General features: G+C 65.3%; 1 protein-coding gene across 1 annotated transcript; it reads right to left on the minus strand.

Annotated features, from left to right (window-relative positions):
• Positions 1-1,127: 1,127 nt before the first annotated feature.
• On the minus strand, positions 1,128-17,910 carry LOC119715029 (latent-transforming growth factor beta-binding protein 4-like; the record flags this gene model as incomplete). The annotated part of the gene is made up of 25 exons (XM_072030447.1): positions 1,128-1,527; positions 2,952-3,095; positions 3,189-3,231; positions 4,268-4,420; positions 5,625-5,774; positions 7,059-7,187; positions 7,672-7,737; positions 8,528-8,850; positions 8,930-9,058; positions 9,967-10,098; positions 11,744-11,875; positions 11,960-12,082; positions 12,730-12,855; positions 12,938-13,063; positions 13,136-13,255; positions 13,680-13,805; positions 13,884-14,009; positions 14,600-14,728; positions 15,456-15,678; positions 15,763-15,962; positions 16,049-16,195; positions 16,424-16,588; positions 17,407-17,529; positions 17,629-17,697; positions 17,799-17,910. Coding segments are annotated over 25 exons (3,588 nt in total), but the record flags the coding sequence as incomplete, so codon positions are not given.
• Positions 17,911-18,185: the final 275 nt, after the last annotated feature.

Genomic DNA, 18,185 nt, shown 5'->3' on the forward strand with positions numbered 1-18,185 from the left:
TCCCCAGCGCCATCTTATCCCCAAGGCCACCACATCCCCAAGGCCACACGGTGGCCGTGGTGGCCCTAGGGCTGTCCCTGAGGTGTCTTTATGGTTGGGGTCTTCATGGTTGGGGTCTCCATGGTTGGGGTTTAGATGGTTGGGGTCTTCATGGTTGGGATCTTCGTGGTTGGGGTCTTCGTGGTTGGGGTCTCCATTGGGGTGGTGTCTTTATGGTGGTTGGGTCTCCATGGTTGGGGTCTCCATGGTGGTTGGGTCTCCACTGGGGCGGGGTCTCCATTGGGGTGGGGTCTTCATGGTTGGGGTCTTCGTGGTTGGGGTCTTCGTGGTTGGGGGACTTCATGGTTGGGGTCTCTATGGTGGTTGGGTTCTCCATGGTTGGGGTCTCCGTGGTTGGCGTCTCCATTGGGGTGGGGTCTTTCTGGTGGTGTCTTTATGGTGGTTGGGGTCTTCATGGTTGGGGTCTCCATGGTGGTTGGGTCTCCATTGGGGTGGGGTCTTCATGGTGGCAGGGTCTTCATGGATGGGGTCACCATGGCGGATTGGGTCTTCATTGGGGGGGGGTCTCCATGGATGGGGTCTCCATGGGGATGGGGTCTCCATGGGGATCTCTCCATGGGGTGGGGGTCTCCACGGGGGGGTGGGGGTCTCTGACCGCTGTGTCCCCCCCCCCCAGCCTACCTGCTGCTGGGGGTGACGGCGGCGCTGCTGCTGCTGGCGGCCTTCCAGCAGCTGCTGGAGCTGCACGGGGTCAGCGCCGCGCTGCGCCCCCCCCCGGACCCCCCCGAGGAGGACGGGGGGCTGCTGGACGAGGGGGGGCAATAAACGGGGGGCTCGAAGCGCGACGGGCTCGCTGTGGTCACTGGGGGGGGTTGGGGGTCCCAGACACATGGGGGGCTCCCAGTCCCATTGGGGGGGGCAGACACATTGAGGGGGGGAGCAGATACATGGGGGGGGTCCCAGTCCCACTGGGGGGGGTCCCAAACCCATAGAGGGGTCCCAGTCCCAAGTAGGGGGGTCCAGACTCATGAGGGGGGGGTCCCATTTGGGGTCCCAGTCCCTGTGACACCACAGCCCCCCCCCCCACCCGACCCTATTAGGATGAAAGAACTCCCCCCCCCCCCAGCTCATTTTATAGAAAACCTTTATTCTGTAAAAATTGGGGGGGAAGTGAGGGGGGGCTCACATGGACGGGGGGGGAGGGAGCGGGGGGCCGGGCACCCCCATGGGCACCCCCAGGAGCCCCCCCCCCACCTCACCCCACAGCGGGCGGGGGGGGGATGCCGGACGGTGCCCCCCAGTGTCTCTCCATCCCCCCCCCCCCCAGCTCCGATATATCCAGACAATAAATACAGGCCCCCCCCCCGGGATGGGGAGGGGGGGGCTCAGGCCGGGGGGCGCGCGGGGACGCAGCGGGGGGGTCCCTGCGCCGGGACAGAGCCGGGGGGGCAGAGGCAGCGGAAGGAGCCGGGGGTGTTGAGGCAGCGCCCCCCCGGCACAGGGCGGCCTCCGAGCACTCGTCGAGGTCTGCGGGGAAAAGGGGGGGGTCAGGGGAGGTCGGGGAGGGGGATTAAGGGGGGTTGGGGGGGATTTGGGGTGGGATTGGGGTGGGATTGGGGGGTTTGGGGGGGATTGGGGGAGATTGGGGGGGGAATGGGGTGGGATTTGGGGTGGGATTGGGGGGGGTTGGGGGGGATTGGGGTGGGATTGGGATTGGGGGGGATTGGGGTGGGATTGAGGGGGATTGGGATGGGATTGGGATGGGATTGGGGTGGGATTGGGGTGGGGTGGAATTGGGATTGTGTGGGTTTTGGGGTGGGATTGAGGGGGATGGGGATGGGATTGGGGTGGGATTTGGGGTGGGATTGGGATTGTGGGGGATTGGGGAGGGATTGGGGTGGGATTGGGATTGGGGGGGATTTGGGGGGGGGATTGGGGTAGGATTGGGGAGGATTTGGGGGGGATTTGAGGGGTGATTGGGGTGGGATTGGGGTTGGATTGGGATTGGGTAGGATTTGGGGTGGGATTGGGGTTGGGATTGGATTTGGGGTTAGACTGGGGTGGGGAGGGGTTGCGGATGGGATTGGGGTGAGATTTGGGATGGCATTGGGGTGGGATTAGGATGGGTTTGTGTTGGGATGGGAAGGGATTTGGGGTGGGACTGAGATTGGTTGGGATTTGGGGCGGGATTGGGATTTAGTTGGGATTTGGGGTGGGATTGGGATTGGATTTGGGGTCGGACTGGGGTGGGAAGTGGTTGCAGATGGGATTGGGGGGGGTGGGGATGGGATTGGGGTGGGATTGGGATTGGGGGTATGGAATGGGCATGGGATCGGGATTTGGGGTAGGATTGGGGTAGGATTGGGGTAGGATTTGGGGTTGGATTAGGGTGGGATTGGGGGTTGGATTAAAGTGGGATTGGGGATGGGATGGGGTGGGATTTGGGCTTGGACTGGGGTTTGGGATGGGATGGGATTGGGATGGGAACAGGCTGGGATTATGCCGGGATCAGGCCGGGATTGTGCCGGGATCAGGCCGGAATCAGGCCGAGATTAGGCCAGGATTAGGCCGGGATCAGGCCGGGATCAGGCTGGGATTAGGCCTGGATTATGCCAGATTAGGCCGGGATTAGGCCGGGATTATGAAGGAATTAGGACGGGATCAGGCCGGGATTATTCCGGGATCAGGCCGGGATTAGGCCGGATTAGGCCGGGATTATGCCGGGACTAGGCCGGATTAGGCCGGATTAGGACGGATTAGGACGGATTAGGACGGATTAGGACGGATTAGGCCGTATTATGCCGGGATTATGCCGGGACTAGGCCGGATTAGGCCGGATTAGGCCGGGATAATGCCGGGATTATGCCGGGATCAGGCCGGGATTATGCCAGGACTAGGCCGGGACTAGGCCGGATTAGGCCGGATTAGGCCGGGATTAGGCCGTGTCTCACCCACGCAGGCCACGCGTGCCGCGTCCAGCCGGTAGCCGGGGTCGCAGGCGCAGGTGAAGCCCTGGGGCACCCGCACGCAGCGCCCGTGCTCGCAGCCGCTCAGCACCCCGCACAGCTCCGGCGGCAGCGCCTCGTCCCGGGGGTCTGCGGGGGGGGGTCCCCGTCAGCCCCCTCCCCATAAAAAAAACAAAATCCCCCCCCAAAACCCCTCAATCCCCCCCTCCCCCCCAAACTCACCGTCCTCGCTGGCTCGCCCCGGCCGCTCGGCCACGCCGTGGGGCTGGAAGAGCCACGGGGGGGGGTCCTGGGGGGCGCTGGGGGGGCAGGCGGGGGCCGGGAGGAGCGGGGGGGGCCCCGGCGGGACCCCTCGAAATCCTCCAAGTCCTCGTAGCGGGGGGGGGCGGCGTAAAGGGCGTCCCCGCGGGGGTCGTAGCCCCCCCCCAGCCCATAGGGGTCGTAGTCGGCGCGCAGCCCCGGGGGGGGCAGGCGGGGGCCCGGACCCCCAAAGGGGAGGGGGCCGTAGGGCAGCCCGTAGTGGGGGGGGTATTCGGGGCCGTATTCGTAGGGGGGGCCCAGCCCCGGGCCGGGGGGGCGCAGGACGTTGCAGAGGAACTCGAAGTCATCTGGGGGGGGGGAGAGAAAAAAAATGGGGGTGGGGTCCTAAAAATTGGGGATGCTAAGGGGGGGGGTGTAAAGAGGTGGGGGGGGCACTGTTATATGGGGGGTGCCCAAGGGGTCTCCATTAGGGGGGGGGCGTTGTGGGGTGGTGGGAGGGGTTCCCATTATTGGGGGGGGCAAAGGGGTCCCTGTTATGGGGGGGGTCCAAGGGGTCCCAATCATGGGGGGGGTGTCTAAGGGGGACCCACTCTGGGGGGTGCCCATGGGGTCCCCATTATGGGGGTCTGGGGGGGGTCCCTATTGCTGGGGTAGGAGGGGGGCAGGGTGGGGGTCCCCCTGTGTGGGGTCTTGGGGACATGGGGACATGGGGACATGGGGACATGGGTATAGGGGATGGGGGGGTCGTGGGCATGGGAGGGGGCATGGGGACGTGGGCATGGGGGGGGGGACAGGGACATGGGGGGACATGGGGACACAGGGATGTGAGGCTATAGGGCCTTAGGGACATGGGGACATGGGGACAAGGGGACAAGGGGCCGTAGGGGACAGGGGTGCATGGCAACATGAGGCTATGGGGCCACGTGGCTGTGGGGTCATAGGGACGTGGGGACATGGGGACACGGGGACATGGGGACGTAGGGGACACGGGGACATGGGGATGTGGGGACACGGGGCCATCGGGGACACGGCGGTGGCACCTGAGTGTCGCGCGGGGCACAGGGCGCAGTCCATGCCCCAGGCCTTGCCGTAGAGGCAGCAGCACTCGGTGTAGGTCGCCTGCCGGTCCAGCCGCGGGCGCCCGCACACCAGGTCGGGGCCGACCTCCTGCCAGCACACGGCCGGGTCCTCCTCTGGGGACGGGGGGACACGGGGACACGGTGACGGGGGGCGTGGGGAGGCGGGGAGGCGGCGGGGGATATGGGGACATGGGGATGTGGGGCGTGGGGCATGGGGATATGGGACACAGGGACATGGGGACATGGTAATGTGGGGACAGGGGACATGGGGACATGGGGGCAGGGGGACGTGGAGACATGGGGAGGTGGCGTGGGACGTGGGGAGGCAACGGGGGACATGGGGACACAGGGACATGGGGACATGGAGACACGGGGACATGGGGACGTGGGACATGGGGACATGGGGATGTGAGATGCGGGGACATGGGGACATGGGGAGGTGACGTGGGATGTGGGGAGACAACAGGGGACACTGGGATAAAGGGACGTGGGACATGGGGACGTGGGGTATGGGGACACGGGGACACAGGGATACAGGGACATGGGGACATGGGACATGGGGATATGGTGACGGGGGGTGTGGGGACACGGAGAGGCAGCGTGAGACGTGGGGAGGCAACGGGGGACATGGGGATATGGGACACAGGGACATGGGGATATGGGACACAGGGACATGTGGACACAGTGACATGGGGACATGGGGACACGGGGACGTGGGGATATGGGGACACGGGGACACGGGGACATGGGGACACGGGGACATGGGGACATGGGGACACGGGGACATGGGGACACAGTGAGGTGGGGACATGGGGAGGTGATGTGGGATGTGGGGAGACAATGGGGGACACTGGGATGAAGGGATGTGGGACATGGGGACATGGGGACACGGGGATATGGTGACGTGGGACAGGGGGATGTGGGACAAGGGGAGGCGACGTGGGACATGGGGACACAGGGACACGGGGATTTGGGGACATGGGGGATACAGCGCCATGGGGATATGGGGACACAGGACGTGGGGACACGGTGACGTGGGACATCAGGATGTGGGACATGGGGACACGGGGACACGGGGATTTGGGGACATGGGGGATACAGCGCCATGGGGGTATGGGGACACAGGACGTGGGGACACGGTGACGTGGGACATCAGGATGTGGGACATGGGGCCACGGGGGGGGCATCAGGGGACAGTGCCGGGACACGGGGATGGGGGGCCACGGGGACATAGGGCAGGGATATGGGGACACGTGGGGACAGGGCGACACGGGGGGGGTGACGGTGACACGGGGGGGGTGACAGGGGGTGGCCTCACCCATGGCGCGGGTGTCGTTGGTGACGCAGCGGCGCTGGGAGCCGTCCAGCACCAGGGGGGGGGCGCAGGAGCAGAAGTAGGAGCCCACCGTGTTGACGCAGCGGCCCCCGATGCACGGCTCCGCGTCCTCGTCCTGGCACTCGTCGTTATCTGGGGGGGGGGCGGTGGTGGTCGGCAAGGGGGTGGGGGGCACGGGGGGGGGGGCTGGAAGGGGGCTCGGGGGGCTGGAAGGGTGCTCGGGGGGCTGAGGGCAGGGTGCTTGGGGTGCGAGTAGGGTGCTCGGGGTGCAGACAGGGTGCAGGCAGGGTGCTGAGGGTGCAGGGAGGGTGCACTCAGGGCACAAGTTGGGTGCTCAGGGTGCAGGTATTGTGCAGGGAGGGTGCACTCAGAGCACAATTAGGGTGCTCAGGGTGCAGGCAGGGTGCTGGCAGGGCACAAGTTGGGTGCTCAGGGTGCAAGTAGGGTGCACTCAGGGCATAAGTTGGGTGCTCAGGGTGCTGGCTGGGTGCTGGCAGGGTGCTCAGGGTGCAGGCAGGGTGCAAGTAGGGTGCTCAGGGTGCTGGCAGGGTGCTGGAAGGGTGTAGGCAGGGTGCTCTCAGGGTGTGAGCTGGGTGCAGGCAGGGTGCTCAGGGTGCTGGCGGGGTGCAAGTAGGGTGCTCAGGGTGCAGGTAGAGCGCACTCAGGGCACAAGTTGGGTGCTCAGGGTGCAAAGAGGGTGCTCAGGGTGCAGCCAGGGTGCACTCAGAGCACAATTAGGGTGCTCAGGGTGCAGGTAGAGCGCACTCAGGGCATAAGTTGGGTGCTCAGGGTGCAGACAGGGCACGCTCAGGGTGCTCAGGATGCAAGTTGGGTGCTCAGGGTGCTGGCTGGGTGCAGGCAGGGTGCTCAGGGTGCAGGTAGGGTGCTGGCAGGGCACAAGTTGGGTGCTCAGGGTGCAAAGAGGGTGCTCAGGGTGCAGCCAGGGTGCTCTTAGGGTGCTTTCTGGGTACAGGTTGTGTGCTCAGGGTGCAGGTAGGGAGCTCAGCGTGCTGGCTGGGTGCTCAGGGTGCTCTCAGGGTGCAAGTAGGGTGCAGGCAGGGTGCAAGTAGGGCGCACTCAGGGCACAATTAGGGTGCTGAGGTCAGGGTGCTGGGGGTGCTGGGGGTGCTGGGGGTGCTGGCAGGGTGCTGGGGGTGCTGGCAGGGTGCTCAAGGTGCGAGTAGGGTGCTCGGGGTGCACAGGGTGCTCTTAGGGTGCAGTCAGGGTGCAAGTAGGGTGCTCTCAGGGTGCAGGCAGGGTGCTCAGGGTGCTCAGGATGCAAGTAGGGTGCTCAGGGTGCAGGCAGGGTGCACCCAGGGCACAAGTAGGGTGCTGGGGGTGCTGAGGTCAGGGTGCTGGGGGTGCTGGGGGGGTGCTGGGGGGGTGCTGGGGGTGCTGGGGGTGCTGGGTGCTCACCCACGCACTGCAGGTGCTCCTGCTCGTAGTAGTAGCCGCTGGGGCAGTAGCAGCTGAAGCCGGGGGCGGCGTTGATGCAGACCCCCCCCCGGCACAGCTGCGGCGCGAACACCCGGCACTCGTCCACATCTGGGGGGTAAGGGGGTAAGGGGGGGGGCGACGTCAGGGGGAGGGTCCTCGGAATTGGGGGGGGCACCCCCGAAACGGGGGAGCCCCTATATAGGAGGGGAACCCCAAAATAGGGGGGGTATTGCCCCAAAATAGGCGGGATGCACCCAAAAGGGGAGGGGCGTAACCCCACAAAATAGGGGGGGCATCCCCAAATTGAGGGGGCACCCTGAAAAATGGGGACATCCCCAAAATGGGAGGGGTGAGTCCCCCAAATGGGGGCCATTCCCAAATTAGGGGGGGTGAGTCCCCAAAACGGGGGGCATCCCATAAATGGGGGAGCCCCAAAACAGGGGTGGCATCCCCAAAATGGGGGGGCATCCCCAACATTGGGGAACCGCTAAATACAGGGGGGAGCCCCTGAGTAGGGGGGGGAGTCCCTAAACGGAGGGAGCCCCAAATGGGGGGGGCCCCATCGCTGTGCCCCCCCCGCGGCCGCACTGACCTGCTGCTGAGCCCTGGGGCCCCGTGGTCTGGCCGGTCCCGTGGGGGCAGAGGGCTCAGTGCTCGGCTTGGGGGGGGGGACAGAGGTGTCACCCCCCCTGCACCTTGGCACCATCCTGACTCCATCCCCAGCCCATCCCTGTCCCCATCCACACCCCGATCCCAATCCCATCCCATCCCAGTCCTAATCCCTGGCAATACCCACCCCAATCCCAATCCCTTTACAATCCCATCCCCATCCCCATCCCAAATCCCATCACCACCCCAAACCCATCCCAATCCCTTCCCACCCCAATCCCAGTCCCATCCTCATCCCATCCCCATCCCATCCCCATTCCATCCCAGTCCCAATCCCAATCTATCTCAATCCCATCACCAACCCCATCCCAATTCCATCTCCACCCCCCCAATCCTATCCCAATCCCATCCCAATCCTAATCCTATCTCCATCCCAATCCCATCCCATCCCAGTCCTATCCCCATCCCACTCCACTCCAATCCCAATCCCATCCCATCCCATCCCAGTCCTATCCCCATCCTTTCCCATCCCAGTCCCAATCCCCATCCCCATCCCCATCCCCATCCCCATCCCCATCCCCATCCCCATCCCCAATCCCATCCCCATCCCCATCCCCAATCCCATCCCCAATCCCATCCCCAATCCCATCCCCATCCCCATCCCCATCCCCATCCCCAATCCCATCCCCAATCCCATCCCCAATCCCATCCTCAATCCCCATCCCCATCCCCATCCCCAATCCCAATCCCCATCCCCAATCCCACTCCCACCCCAATCCCTTCCCACCCCACGCCATCCCCAATCCCCTCCCCCCCCCATAGCGTCCCCATGTCCCCACCGGTTCCAGGCGTGGGGCACGGCCTCGGGGGGGGGCAGCGGACCCCCCAGGCGCCCCCCACGCTGCAGCAGCACTGCTGCCGGCTGACGTTGGGCGCCAGCACCCCGCAGGCGGGGCTGAAGCACGCCGCCAAGCCCGGGGGGGCTTCCACGGCTCCGGGGGGGGCCGGAGGAGTGGGGTCGCTGGGGGGGGTCCCCCGCACGTCCCCGTCACCGGATCGAACTCGTGCCCCCCGTCGGGGCAGAGGCAGAGGAAGGAGCCGTCCACGTTCTCGCAGCGCGCCGCCCCGCACACCCCCGGCAGCGTCGCGCACTCGTCCACGTCTGGGGGGGAAACACGAAGGGGGGGGGGCTCAGTGTCACTCTGGGTGTCCCCCCCCTGCTGTCCCCGCTGTCCCCGTACCCTGGCAGTGGTGGCCGTGCCGGGCGGCCTCGTAGCCCTGGTGGCAGGCGCACTGGAAGGAGCCGGGGAGGTTGTGGCAGGCGGCGTGGGGGCCGCAGCGGGACCCCCCCTCGGCGCACTCGTCCTCGTCTGCAAGCGGGGAGGTGACGTTTTTTTGGGGGGAGGGGGCGGTGGGGACATTGGGGGGGGGAGCGTGGAGCCGTCCCCCAAAAGCTCAGCCCCATGGGGGGGTCCCCACTGTCCCCCGATGGTCCCTGCTCTCCGTCTCCATCCTGACCCCATGGAGAAGCCCCCCTGCACCTCGACCCCATTGGCTTGTCCCCAGTGGCCCCATTGGCTTGTCCCCAATGTCCCCCATCGTTTTGTCCCCATTATCTCCCGTGGTGTTGTCCCTGATGTCCCCTGCTGCCCATCCCCATCCTGACCCCATAGAGAAGTCCCCCTGCACCTCGACCCCATTGGCTTGTCCCCAGCATCCCCGTTGTTTTTTCCATGTCCCCCATAGCTTTGTCCCTATTGTGCCCCATTGGCTTGTCCCTGATGTCCCCCATGCCATGGCCCCTGCTGTCCGTCCCCCTCCTAACCCCATGGAGAAATCCCCCTGCCCCTAAACCCCATAGTGGTGTCCCCGCTGTCCCCTAGGGCAGGGTCCCCTCAGCCTCTCCGTACCCCCATCCCCATCCCCGTGCCCCAGTCCCTGTCCCCATGGCCCCATCCCCGTCCCCATGGCCCCATCCCCGTCCCCATGGCCCTGTCCCCATCCCCATGGCCCCATCCCCATCCCCATGGCCCCATCCCCGTTCCCATGGCCCCATCCCCATCCCCATGGCCCCATCCCCGTCCCCATGGCCCCATCCCCATCCCCATGGCCCCGTCCCCATCCCCATGGCCTCATCCCCGTCCCCATGGCCCCATCCCCATCCCCATGGCCCCGTCCCCATCCCCATGGCCCCGTCCCCATCCCCATGGCCTCATCCCCGTCCCCATGGCCCCATCCCCATCCCCATGGCCCTGTCCCCGTCCCCATGGCCCCGTACCCTCACACCCCCCGCCGTCCCGGGGCCGGTAGCCGGGCTGGCAGGGGGGCACGCAGCGGTAGGATCCGGGCAGGTTCTCGCAGCGCTCGGCCCCACACAACTCAGCCCCATGCTCCTGGCACTCGTCCACATCTGCGGGGACACCGGGGGGACCCCAAGCATGGGGGGGGAACAAGGTGGGGTGGGGGATGATGGGGACCACGGCCCCGGGCAGGATGAGCCCCGTGCGCATCACAGCCCTGTGTGCGGGTTCCCATCCCTGTCCCAGTCCCCATCCTCGTCCCGTTCTGGCCCCTGGACCTGTCTCCATTCCCATCCCATCCCCAACCCCATCCCAATCTCACCCTAATCCCATCCCAATCCCATCCCAATCCCACCCCCTATTTTCATCCATTATTGGTCTCCATCTCCATCCCCATCCCAATCCTGTTCCAATCCCACCCCCATCCCCATTCCAAACCCATTCCATCCCCATCCCAGTCCCAGTCCCAGTCCCAGTCCCAGTCTCAGTCTCAGTCCCAGTCTCAGTCCCAGTCCCAGTCGCAGTCCCAGTCCCAGTCCCAGTCCCAGTCTCAGTCCCAGTCCCAGTCCCAGTCTCAGTCCCTATTTTCATCCATTATTAGTCTCCATTTCCATCCCCACCCCAATCCCATCCCCATCCCATCCCATCCCATCCCAACCCATCCCATCCCCACCCCAATCCCCTCCCATCCCCCTCCCATCCCCATCCCAATCTCACCCCAATCCCATCCCCTCCCATCCCCACCCCAATCCCCTCCCATCCCCTCCAATCCCCATCCCCATCCCAGTCCCAGTCCCAGTCCCAGTCCCAGTCCCAGTCCCAGTCCCAGTCCCAGTCCCAGTCCCTATTTTCATCCATTATTAGTCTCCATTTCCATCCCCACCACAATCCCATCCCCATCCCATCCCATCCCATCCCATCCCAACCCATCCCATCCCCACCCCAATCCCCTCCCATCCCCCTCCCATCCCCATCCCAATCTCACCCCAATCCCATCCCCTCCCATCCCCACCCCAATCCCCTCCAATCCCCTCCAATCCCCATCCCCATCCCAGTCCCAGTCCCAGTCCCAGTCCCAGTCCCAGTCCCAGTCCCAGTCCCAGTCCCTATTTTCATCCATTATTAGTCTCCATTTCCATCCCCACCCCAATCCCAATCCCATCCCCATCCCATCCCCATCCCATCCCCATCCCAATCCCACCCCAATCCCATCCCCTCCCATCCCCATCCCATCCCCACCCCAATCCCACCCCAATCCCATCCCCTCCCATCCCCATCCTAGTCCCAGTCCCTAAACCCATCCACTATCGGTCTCTATCTCCATCCCCACCCCAATCCCAACCCCAACCCCAATCCCAATCCCCACCCCCATCCCCATCCCCAATCCCAATCCCCAATCCCCCATCCCCATCCCCATCCCCATCCCATCCCCACCCCAATCTCCTCCCATCCCCATCCCCATCCCATCCCAATCCCATCCCAATCCCATCCCAATCCCCTCCCATCCCCACACCAATCCCCTCCCATCCCCATCCCAATCCCACCCCAATCCCATCCCCTCCCATCCCCATCCCAATCCCAGTCCCTAAACCCATCCACTATTGGTCTCTATCTCCATCCCCAACCCCAACCCCAACCCCAACCCCAACCCCAACCCCAATCCCAACCCCAACCCCAACCCCAACCCCAACCCCAACCCCAATCCCAATCCCAATCCCAATCCCAATCCCAATCCCAATCCCAATCCCCGCTCACCCTCACACCCCCCGCCGTCCCGGGGCCGGTAGCCGTGCTGGCAGGCGGGCACGCAGCGGTAGGATCCGGGCAAGTTCTTGCAGCGCTCAGCCCCACACAACTCAGCCCCATGCTCCTGGCACTCGTCCACATCTGAGGGGACAGGGCCACCCTCGCCGCCAGCCCCAGGGTGGGGGGCACCCAAAATCCCCCCCCCCCAACCCCCCAGCCCCTCACCGTGGCACTGGGCCCGCTCGGCGTCGGTGCGGAAGCCAGCGGGGCAGTGGCACTCGAAGGCGCCGTCGGTGTTGGCGCAGCGGCCGCCCCGGCACACGTCCCCGCGCTGGCACTCGTCCACGTCTGGGGGGGGACACGGGGTGAGGACGGGGGGGACATGGGCATGGGGTGGACGTGGGTACAGGGGGGGGACACGGGGGCAGGGGGGATACGGGGAAAGAGGGGGACACAAGGGGCTGGTGGCACCCCGTGGTACCCGGATGCGTGGGTGGGTGGTGGAGGGGTGGGGTGGGATGGGATGGGACTGGGGTGGGATTGGGATTGGGATGGAAATGGGGATGGGGTGGAAAAGGGATGGGATGGGATTGGGGTGGGATTGGGATTGGGGTGGAAAAAGGGTAGGATGGGGATGGGATTGGGGTGGGATGGGGATGGGATTGGGATGGGGATGGGGACTGGGGTGGGAATGGGGATGGGATGGAGACAGAGATGGGATGGGGGTTGGGATTGGGGTGGGATGGGATGGGGACAGGGAGAGACATTGGGATGGGATAGGATGGGGATGGGATTGGGATGGGGATAGGATTGGGATTGGATGGGGACATGGATAGGCACGGGGATGGGACTGAGTAGATTAACTGGGACTAAAAAACCGCAACTGGAATAGAAACCACAATGAGAATGGGGACTGCAATGGGACCGGGATGGGTATGGGGACGGGGACAGGGACAGGGACAGGGACAGGGACCGGGACCATGCCGGGCTCTGACCAACGCATGCGGTGCCCTCGGGGGTGCTGGCATAGCCCTGGGCGCAGAGGCAGCTGTAGGAGCCCTCGGTGTTGAGGCACTCGCCGTGGGGGAAGCAGAAGTCGCCCTCCAGGCACTCGTTGACATCTGTGGGCAGATGGGGGCCGTGGGGGGGCCGTCGGGTGTGGGGGGGACACGGCACCATCCCCACGCCGCCCCCACCACTCACCCACGCATGGCGCGCCGCCGGCACCCACCCGGTATCCGCGCCGGCACTGGCAGTGGAAGGAGCCCTCGGTGTTACTGCAGCGGCCGTGGGGACCGCAGGGCGAGCCCGTGGCGCACTCGTCCACGTCTAGGGGGTGGCACAATTAAGGGTTGGCCCCCCCCTCGGGGGGACAGGGGGGACGTGGGGGGACGCGGGTACCTGCGCAGCGCCCGTGGCGCAGCTCGAAGCCGTCGCGGCACGGCCGGCACTGGAAGGAGCCCGGCGTGTTGGCACACTCCTGGCCGGGGCAGGCCAGGTGGTTCTCGCACTCGTCGATGTCTGCGCGGCACGGAGAGGGGGCGGCGGTGGTGGCACCGCGGGGAGGGTGTGGGTGGTGGCACCACGGACGGGGACACCACGGATGGGGACACCACAGATGGGGACACCACGTATTGGGAGGTTATGGATGGGTTCACCATGGATGTTTAACCCCGTGGATGGCAACACTATGGCATGGTGACCCCATGGCTGCTGACCCCATAGATGTTGAGTTCTTGGATGGTGGCGTTATGGCACGGTGACCCCATGGATGGTGACCCAATGGATGGTGACCCCATGAACGATGACCCCATGGGTGTTGAACACGCAGATGGTGTCCCCATACCCTTGGTGTCCCCATACCCTTGGTGTCCCCACACCCCGGTGTCCCCACACCCAGTGTCCCCACAGCCCAGTGTCCCCACACCCCGGTGTCCCCGCTCACCCTGGCACTGTCCCGTGGGCGTGCTGGCCTGGTAGCCGGCCGGGCAGACGCAGCGGTAGCCACCGGGCAAGTTCTCGCAGCGGCTCTGGGCGCAGGGCGAGGGGCTCTGGGCGCATTCATCCACATCTACGGGGACACGGCCACCTCAGCCCCATCCCTGTTTTCCCCATTGTCCCCCTCTGTCCCCCCCCCGTCCCTGCTGACCTTGGCAGTCGGTGCCGCCGGGGCCGGGCCGGTAGCCGGGGCCGCAGACGCAGCGGAAGCTCCCCACCGTGTTCTTGCAGCGGCCGGGGGCGCAGGGCCGGGGGCTGCGCCGGCACTCGTCCACGTCTGGGCAGGCGGGGGGACGGATGGCAATGGGGACAGACGGACGGACAGGAGCGGGGACGGATGGAGAGGTGGGTGGGAGGGAAGGGGGAGAGGGGAGTGGGGAGGTGGGTGCGCGGGGAAATGGGGGCAGGGGGAAATGGGGGCACGGGGAGGTGGGGGCATGGAGAGATGGGTGGGTGCGTGGGGAAACGGGTGCATGGGGAAATGGGGGCAGGGGGAAATTGGGGCTTGGAGAGGTGGGTGCACGGGGAGGTGGGTGCACAAGGAAGTGGATAGATGGGGAAATGGGTGCACGGAGAAATGGGTGGGTACATGAGGAGGTGGGTGCATGGGGAAATAGGTGGGTGCATGGGGAGGTGGGCGCATGGGGAAATGGGTGCAGAAGGAAATGGGTGCATGAGGAAATGGGTGGCTGCACGGGGAAATAGGTGCACGGGGAAACGGGTGAGTGCATGGGGAGGTGGGTGCATGGGGAAACAGGTGCACAGGGAGGTGGGTGCACAGGGAAATGGGAGCACGGGGAAATGAGTGCAGGGGGAGGTGGGTGCACGGGGACATGGGTGCCCAGGGAGGGGCCGGGCGCCGCTCACCGATGCAGTGGGTGCCCTGGGTGCTGAGCCAGAAGCCGGGGTGGCACAGGCAGGTGTAGCCGCCCTGGCGCGGGACGCAGCGCCCGGGGCCGCAGATCCGCGGGTTCCGCTCGCACACGCTGCCGGCGGCTGCAAGCGGGCACACGTGAGTAACACATGTGTGTGCAAACGGGCAGGCGTGCAGCTGTGCACACCTGTGCAAACATGCACGCATGCACACTGTGCACGTGTGCGCAATCAAGCATGCATGCAACTGTGGACATGTGTGCAAATAGGCATACAGGACACATGCACACGTGTAGGCGTGTGTAAGTAGGCATTGTGCACATGTGTGTAAGCAGGCATGCATGTAGCCGTGCACACGTGTGCAAATAGTCATGCATGCAAACCGTGCACACGTGCACAATATATTTAGCTGTGCATGCATGAGATGCACACGTGCTACTGCAGCTGCATGCAGCTGGGCAAGCCTGCAATGGTGTGCACATGTGTAACACGCACGTGTGTAACTGTGCACGCCTATAACTGTGCACAAATGAGACTGAATAAATGCAAATTGCACACATAACTGCTTGCACATGTAACTGAGCACACGTGCACATGCAACTGCACACATGCAGCCATGCAAGCATGCAACCATGCACAAGTGCACAGCCATATGCACACACGTGTGACCTTGCATGCCTGTGCTGAGATGTGTATGTGCAATGGCGCAGAGCGTAACCACACGTGCAAAAAATAAAATAAAATGCACGCACACAGCTGCACACAGTGCAACCCTGCGCACATCTGCAACCATGCATGCGTGCAACGGTGCACACACGTGTGCAGCCGTGCACAAGTGCCCCAGCCCTACCTGGTGCCGGACCCTCCGGGCCGGGTGGCGTGGGGAGGGGTCCCAGCAGCCCCAGGGTGGGTCGAGGCACGATGACAACCTCGGGGGCTGGTGGTGGCACCTCGGGGATGCGCGGTGGCACCTCGGGGACGCGTTGTGGCACCTCGGGGACGTCTGGTGGCACCTCGGGGACACGTTGTGGCGCCTCAGGGACCCGCTGTGGAACCTTGGGGACATGTGGCACCTCAGGGACATGCGGTGGTGCCTCAGGGACACGTGGTGGCACATCAGGGACATGTGGTGACACCTCGGGGACACGTGGTGGTACCTCGGGGATGCGTTGTGGCACCTCGGGGACACGTGGTGGCACATCGGGGACCCGTGGTGGCACCTCGGGGACACGCGGTGGCACGTGTGGGACGCGTGGTGGCACCTCGGGGACGCGTTGTGGCACCTTGGGGACCCGCGGTGGCACCTCGGGGACAGGCGGTGACCTGCTGGGGGGCGGCCGACCGGGGCGCCAGCGAGCTGTGGGGCAGAGCAATGGGGTGAGGGGGGGTCCTGGCAGCCGGGGGGGGTGGGGGGGGACAAAGCGGGGGGGACAAGGGGCTCACGGGCGGCGGTCCCAGCTGGGGAGGGGACACGGGGACGCCCCAGGGGGACACGGGGCAGGTCCTGGCCCAGGTAGCAGGTGTTGTAGCACAGGTCGGAGGCCGAGTAGTGGTAGCCGGGGCCGGCGGGGCAGATCTCCTTGAACCCCTCTGCAATTGAAGGGGGGGGAGGGGGTGTCAAAATGGACCCCCCCCCAAAAAAAATTACCCCCCTCCCCCAAAAATCCCCCCCTCCAAAGGGCGAGCCCGTGGCTTTGGGTGCAAATCCCATGAAACGGAGGCTCCCCAAAGGGTTTTTTTTTTTTTGGGGGGGGTCCGCCCTAAAGGGTTTTTTTTGGGGGGATCCCAAGGGGTTGGGGGGGTCCCGGGGGGGCTCACCGGAGCCGAAGGGGGGGCAGCGCTGGCACGCCGGCCCCCAGGCCTTGCCCACGCGGCTGCAGCAGCAGATCTGGCGGGTGATGTTGCGCAGGGTGGGCAGCGCGCAGCGCCCCTCCCGCAGCACGCGGTAACACGGCCCCCGCGCCTCCGAGATCACCTGGTGGGCTGGGGGGGGGGGGGGCGGGGGGGTGGTACCGGTCACCCTAATCCCAATCCCAATCCCAATCCCAGTCCTAGTCCTGGTCCTAACCCCAATCCCAATCCCAACCCCAATTCCAATCCCAACCCCAATTCCAATCCCAATCCCAATCCCAATCCCAGTCCTAGTCCTGGTCCTAACCCCAATCCCAATCCCAACCCCAATTCCAATCCCAACCCCAAAACCCCAATCCCAATCCCAATCCCAATCCCAGTCCTAGTCCTGGTCCTAACCCCAATCCCATTTCATCCTGTTCCCATCCCAATCCCACCTCATCCTACTCCATCCCCATCCCACCCCAATCCTTTCCCCTTCCTCTTCCCTTCCCTATCCCCTCCCAATCCCAATCCCAATCCCAATCCCAATCCCTATTCCATTTCAGACCACCCCCATCCCCATCCCCTCCCAATCCCAACTCCAACTCCAATCCCAACCCCTACTCCCTCCTCACCCCATCCCCATCCACATCCCAACCACAATCCCAATCCCAACCCTAATCCCAATTCCAACCCCAATCCCAATCCCTACCACAATTCCAGGCCCTGCCCCGACCTCAACCCCAACCCCAACCCCAACCCCAATCCCAATCCCAATCCCAATCCCAATCCCAATCCCAACCCCAATCCCAATCCCTACCCCAACCTCACCCCCAATCCCAGCCCCAACCCCAGCCCCAACCCCAATCCCAATCCCAATCCCAACCCCAACCCCAACCCCACCCATAATCCCAACCCCAACCCCACCCCCAACCCCACCCCCAATCCCATCCCGATCCCGATCCCACAGATGCAGCTGCTCCGGGACGAGTCCAGGATGAAGCCCTTGTGGCAGAGGCAGGCGAAGCTGCCCCGGGTGTTGGTGCAGAGCCCGTTCTTGCAGAACCCCCCCTCCTGGCACTCATCCACATCTGGGGGAGGGACGCACACACACAGGGTGGGGGTCAGCACCCCAAAACCCCCCCCCATCCCCTTTTAACCCCCCCAAAAATAAATCTCCCCAAACTCACCCACGCAGGAGCCGTTGGCGCGGCGGAAACCTTTGGGGCAGGGGTGCTGCCCCACGGCGGGGGGGTTCGCTGCAAATAGGGGGGGTAGGGGGGGACAAAGTGAGCCCCCCCCCCACACCGCAGAACCCCCCCCCAACCCCATAACCCCAAAAAAACCCCCGCTGCCTTACGGGGGTCGGCGTCGCAGGGCTGGCACTCGTGCACCCCCCAGGCCACGCCGGCCCCCCGGCAGCAGACGTCCTGGGTGCGCAGACCGGGCAGGGGAGAGCTGCACTGCACGGGGCGGGGGGGTCAGGGGGCGCCGGGACCCCCCCCGTGTCCCCATGTCCCCCCCCAGGTCCCCATGTCCCCACCTGGATCCCCAGGTCCCCTTCCGTGTCCCCACCACGTCCCCAGCCCCACATCCTCGGCCACCTCCCCGTGCTCACGGTGCCATCCCCATGTCCCCACCCCAATGTCCCCATCCCCATGTCCCCATCCCCATCCCAATGTCCCCATCCCCATGTCCCCATCCCCACGCCAATGTCCCCATCCCATCCCAATGTCCCCACCCCAAT

This window comes from Anas platyrhynchos, chromosome W (assembly GCF_047663525.1).
Source record: "Anas platyrhynchos isolate ZD024472 breed Pekin duck chromosome W, IASCAAS_PekinDuck_T2T, whole genome shotgun sequence".
Classification (NCBI taxonomy): Eukaryota; Metazoa; Chordata; class Aves; order Anseriformes; family Anatidae; genus Anas; species Anas platyrhynchos.